This window comes from Nicotiana attenuata, unplaced genomic scaffold (assembly GCF_001879085.1).
Source record: "Nicotiana attenuata strain UT unplaced genomic scaffold, NIATTr2, whole genome shotgun sequence".
Taxonomy (NCBI): Eukaryota; Viridiplantae; Streptophyta; class Magnoliopsida; order Solanales; family Solanaceae; genus Nicotiana; species Nicotiana attenuata.
In genome coordinates, this window is record NW_017670781.1 from 10,104 (window position 1) to 16,268 (window position 6,165).

The following is a 6,165-nucleotide window of genomic DNA, read 5'->3' on the forward strand; positions in this document are numbered from 1 at the left end:
CATATGACTTCGTTTACCCCCCCCCCCCCCTCCTTCGAAAAAATTCAAAAAAGTTATTTCTATAAGTTGGGTGAACATCTAAAGCATTAACTGATAAGTTATTTCTATAAGTTGGGTGATCATCTAAAGAATTAACTCTAGGATTGAGATATAGTTAAATAGAGGCAGAGCGACATAAATAATAAAAATTTATATTCATATCGAATCATCATAAAAAGAAAACATTTAGAGTAATGTGTGGCGCGAGGGATTTAAATTCCGTTGTTCAGACAATATAAAACTATATATATTTGTAATTTTTATGGGAATTGTGTGATGGTAAGCAACGACGAAGAAGAGGGAGAAAGTATTTGCAAGTTTCATGTTAAATGTAATTTGCAAATACTTGCTGCTACAAATTAGTAAGGTCAAATTAGTCAAATCCATATATTTTTACATTAATGATGAATTAAAAAAATTGTGACAAGAAAATCAAAATAAAAGAGTTAACCATAATATTTCAAAATCACAAGAGAAGTTAACGGTTGTTTGGTTGGGGAATAAGCTATCCCGAAATAATAATGATGGGATTATAATACAGAGATTAAATAGTAATATGATTATTTAGTGGATATATTTTTATTGAGCAGTGGTTGGTGCATTAGACAAGAAATAAAATATATGAGGTATAATACAAAATATGTGTTTGGTATATACCAGATAAGCTATGATAAAGTTTTATCTCCAATTTTAATCTTGAATTTTGTAAATGACTTTGCAGGAAGAACCTTGAAAAGGGTACCTTTGTTATTATAGTATTTTATCTCGAGATTAAATAATCCTGATATTATAATTCAACCTCAATGCGGGGTCGAATAATACTATGATTGTGATACAAAATTAATCCCGGGATTGCTAATTTAAAATTTAAAAATTCAACCAAATGTGGAATAAAATAATTCCCCATCTAATTCTCGAATTATTATTCCTTATCCCTCCTACCAAACAAACCCCTTAATGATATGAAACAAAAACCTAGAAAGTCTTTGAAATTCTCCCTAAATAATAATACATGTAACAAAGTTTGAGTTGAGTGAATGACTATACTGCCATATTCAATAGTTTGTACAAAGTTACATTTATATCACCAAATTTTAAAGTATGCAGACCCTCTTGCAATATTTAGTAGTGGAGTATACACATCGAATGAGTACAGTGTTTATATACTTTTTATAATGAAATACACAGAAATTACCAACTGGCAGTTTATTGATTAAAATAGAAAAGTAGGCCACTGAAAACCAGGCAATTAATCAGACAAAATTGTCAGACCTTAGACTTAAGAAATTACCAATGTGTTGAACCCAAAATGATCTACCTAAGTCAATGCAATTATTTTGACCATAACTAAAATAAACACAAGTTGAGGGAAAAAGGGGTGCTGATAGGAATAGAGGGAGTATTTCATATTAGAAAATATGCCTGGAATGCCCTCACCTTTAAGAAGGCATATAGTCATGAACTACCCTTTTAAGTATCATACTCGAGTAGAGGCGGACCCAGGATTCAGTGGTAGTAGGGGCGCCATGACATTCAATATAATTTATCATTACTCATAAGGATTAGTACGGGGTTCTATACTAATATCTGACAATTTTGTTAAAACATTTGCAAGTATACGTGAAATTTTTGCCGAAGTTTTCGGGTGCGGATAACCCCTCAGCTTATAGTGTGCGTCCGCCTTTGTAGTACCCAAGAAGTTCTTCAAAGCTTCTTTTTTTGATCCTTCCTCTGTCTTCCTCTAGAATAGGTCATGGGTTCGAGCTGTAAAACAACCATTAATATTTGTATTAGAATAGGATGTTTATATCATCAGTGGCGGAGCTAGAATTTTCGTTAAGGGGTGTCAAAATATATAAAAGTAAACGTACCAAGAAATTAAGGGGAGTCAATACATAATATATATACACATTTTTTTTTACCTACCTACACAGTGTATTTATCCCGCAAAGGAGTGTCATTTGACACCCCTTCCTGTAAGGTGGCTCCGCCACTGTATATCACACCCTTTGGGATGCGACCCTTCATACTGCATGAATGCAGGATTCCTTGTGCATCATGCTGTCATATACTCATCTACTATTGATTATGATTTAGCACTACCCTCTATTTTATACTTCAGATTGAAACTCTATTAGGATTAAGGACAAATACAAGACGATTTACTGACAGTCAGAAGTAGGGTAATAAAATACTAATCAAATTGCAAGAAATTTAGGGAGTGGGGCAAGTTCCTGGTAGCTAGTCACATGAAAGACTATGAGACCAAAACCAAAGATTGTTCAAACTTCATGTCTGCCTCTTCCAATATTTTATTTACATCTACCGAAGCTTCTTTTATTCCTTCATCTTTCTTTCTTTCTCCATTTTCCAAATTCTCACTTCTCTATAGTTCTGTTCACTACATGAAAAATGAGATTATTGACACCAAAACTCAACACCATCTTCATCTTTCTCTGTTGTCTTCAGTCCATATCTCAAGCCAAACTAAAGAAATTCGACAAGCAATATGGACCGTTTGACGAAACATACTATGACATATTTCAAGTAGTACCTCCTGCAGTTATCAGTAACGAGGCTCTCCAAATAACTTCTGATTATGCCAACAATTTTATGAGCCTGTTAAATAATGCAGGAAGAATTCTCTTGAAACAGTCCTTTAAGTTGTGGGATGATAGTAAGCAAAGAGTAGCATCTTTCAACTCTTCATTCCTTATAAACATTTACAGGATACCAAATAAAACTGCAGCTGAAGGTTTAACTTTCTTGATTTCTCCTGATTTAGAGCTGCCAACCAACAGCCACGGACAGCATTTAGGCTTGACAAATGCTAATACTGATGGTCGATCTGCCAATAAAGTTATCGCGGTCGAGCTTGATACATTCAAGCAAGAGTTTGACCCTGATGATAACCATATTGGGATTGATATTCATAGTATTACTTCTGTAAAGGTCGAATCTTTAACCAAACATGGAATTGTACTTGCTCCAATGGGTGCAAGATTTTATAATATTTGGGTACAATATGATGGTATCAGGAAAGTTCTTGATGTGTACATAGCAGAACAAGCAGAGAAAAAAGGCTCAACCCCACCTAGGCCAAAGAATCCAATATTAACACATGATGTTGATTTAAGAGATGTTGTGAATCAAGAATCATACTTTGGATTCTCCGCTTCAACAGGGAATTTTTATCAATTGAATTGTGTGTTAAGTTGGAACTTGACAGTTGAGTATTTTCAAGAAAAAAATGAATACTTAACCATTGGTTTAGGTATTGGGGTTCCATTATTTGTTCTATTCTTGATTTTGTTACCACTTTTGGGGTACTATTACCACAAGAAAAAGGCTGATAGGTCAGAGTCAATTATACTTGGTGCACTTAAGAGTTTGCCTGGAATGCCTAGAGATTTTAAGTTTAAGGTATTGAAGAAGGCTACTAATAATTTTGATGAAAAGAATAAGCTTGGTGAAGGTGGATTTGGAGTGGTTTACAAAGGGTATTTAGTTGGTGAAAATTTGGAAATTGCAGTGAAATGGTTTTCAAGGGAAAGTATGAAAGGTCAAGATGATTTCTTGGCTGAGCTTACCATTATCAACCGTCTCCGGCATAAACATCTTGTCAAATTGCTCGGTAAGTTTTTTTTTCTCTACTTTTATTTTGAATATAGATTCGTCCAGATGAGGTAAGTTAGGTTAGTTTTGTGCGGGTCAAAATGGTAAAAGTCAATAAATGAGTCATGATCCAACTTGTCGAACATGACCCAACCTCCGTTCCTTTTTCATTTTTCTTTTTTTTTTAAAATATATAAATATTTTTCTTAAGTTATTAGCTTATGTTCTTTTACATTTACATAGTTCTCAAATTTCAAATTTGGTTTTGTATATTTTTTAGTTTAAGTTACATTTTTCCCCGTTGATTTTTTTTTAATCATTTGACCAATACTTCTACCCATTAGGTCATTTTACGTGAACCTATTTGACTGTCACGAAATTCATAAAGAAAGAAAAACTTATGAAACTTGTGATCTTGCCATGGCATTTATATGGCAATAAAATCATTTCACAAAGGAAGTGCAAGTTTAAGTCAAACCACATCAATGGCATTAATGTTACTATTAGCATTACATCAGAAACATTTTATTGCTGGACTTTCTTGCAAACTTTTACTTTGTTTTCAAGCAAATTATTATGTAACTTCAAGTTGATGAAAACAACAATACAGATACAGCATCTTATAATCACTAAATCACATATTATTTAGGTAGCTTCGCCCCTACTTGTAACAGGTAGCTTCGCCCCTACTTGTAACAGGTAATCAGCCTTATTTTCTAGATTACTAACAGCTACATATGTTTATTATTAGGTGACCTGGTAGAAAAAAAATTATACATTTATTTACTTTCAAGCAAATTACTGTGTAATTCAAGCTGATGAGAACAGCAATAAAAACATTAAGCATCTTACAATCACATACTATTGTGACAGGATGGAGCCACAAGCATGGGAAGCTACTACTTGTATATGAATACATGCCAAATGGTAGCCTAGACAAACACCTTTTCTCAGGTCCTGATATAAAGCCACTCAGCTGGCAAGTCAGGTACAAGATTGTTTCAGGCGTCGCCTCAGCTCTGCACTATCTGCACGATGAGTTCGAGCAGAAAGTGGTCCATCGTGATCTTAAGGCGAACAACATCATGCTCGACTCCAACTTCAATGCACGTCTTGGTGATTTTGGCCTGGCACGAGCACTTGACAATGAGAAGACCTCGTATGCTGAGGCAGAGGGCGTGCTTGGCACGATGGGATACATTGCACCAGAGTGTTTTCTCACTGGAAAAGCCACTCAACATTCTGATGTATATGCATTTGGGGCGGTGTTGTTGGAATTAGTCTGTGGCAAGAGACCTGGAACTAAAGTTAAAGGCTTTCAACTATTTGTTGATTGGGTTTGGTACTTACATCGCGATGACAGAATCCTCGAAGCTGTTGACACGAGGCTCGGGGATGATTATGTAGCTGAAGAAGTAAAGAGATTGTTACTACTTGCTTTGGCTTGCTCTCATCCAATTGCTAGTGAAAGGCCTAAAACACAGACGATAGTACAAATTATATCAGGGTCAGTACCAGAACCAAAAGTTCCACCATTCAAGCCAGCATTTGTATGGCCTTCTACTATGGTGCCAATTGACATAGACTCGAGTTTTGTTGATACAATATCCATCACAACTCCTCAGATCAGTTCAGGAAAAATTGTTGATTTTCAAAGTATGTAAATCCAGCAGCATATATATACATAGGTCAACAGGAAAAAATGAGTTTGCTTTTTTTTTTTGTCATGTAATGATTTCTTTCAACTTTTCATGCGATGTTTGAGTTTTCAATTATTAAGTTTTCGTACAACTTAGCAAACTATTGTTATCCAAAGAAAATTTGTGGAAGTTTTTAATTTTTCCAACTCAATGGAATATACGAATTCAATAATATATATAATATTTCCATCGATTCTACGCCTAACAAGACATGTAAAATCATCTTTGTCGCAATTCTTTGTCTTTTTTTATTGTTATTGCTATAACCATGATTTGAAAACGCTACAAATATTTGTCAAAACTATAGCTTTATATTTGCAACTTGCCGCAAAAGGACATAACTTATGTACTGTGGCGTTAACTTAGTAGGAAGAAAGACAAACAAACAAACAAAATAAAGGAAAATGGAATGATAGCCCAATTCCAAGCGTAAAGTAATATATTAGGAGTAGTTGTATAGGATAAATATTTTGTTCCTCTTTCATTTTCATTTCTCTTATAAGACTGGGTTGTGTGTTCGATATCTTTTCCAAATATGGACTAGTGTCTAAAACAAGAACAAACCGAAACCATATTTTTAATAGGACTATTTAATGTAGGAGAATTAACCTAAAATCCTAAATAATTATCAATTCAACCGTTTAAACTAAAAGTATCAGGTGAACGTGTAATATATGCATAATTCATGCATGTATAATGGCTAAAAAGGTCTACGTACACACTACCCTCTCTATCTTTACCAGGTAGGGGTAAGGTCTACGCATACATTGCCCTCCCTTGACCCCACTTGTGGGATTAAAATGGATTTTTT

At 34.4% G+C, this 6,165-nt stretch overlaps 1 protein-coding gene across 1 annotated transcript; it reads left to right on the forward strand.

Moving 5' to 3' along the window:
- The first annotated feature begins 2,267 nt into the window (after positions 1 to 2,267).
- On the forward strand, positions 2,268 to 5,547 carry LOC109243266 (probable L-type lectin-domain containing receptor kinase S.5). Its single transcript, XM_019410175.1, has 2 exons — positions 2,268 to 3,673; positions 4,528 to 5,547. The coding sequence occupies exons 1-2, from the start codon at positions 2,452 to 2,454 to the stop codon at positions 5,316 to 5,318; spliced, it is 2,013 nt and encodes a 670-aa protein (XP_019265720.1). The 5' UTR covers positions 2,268 to 2,451; the 3' UTR covers positions 5,319 to 5,547.
- The last annotated feature ends 618 nt before the right edge of the window (positions 5,548 to 6,165 follow it).

Coding starts and splice junctions, on each gene's coding strand:
- LOC109243266 (XM_019410175.1), top strand. CDS start 2,452: ATGAGATTATTGACACCAAAACTCAACACCATCTTCATCTTTCTCTGT. Junction 3,674..4,527: donor ACATCTTGTCAAATTGCTCG/GTAAGTTTTTTT, acceptor CTATTGTGACAG/GATGGAGCCACAAGCATGGG.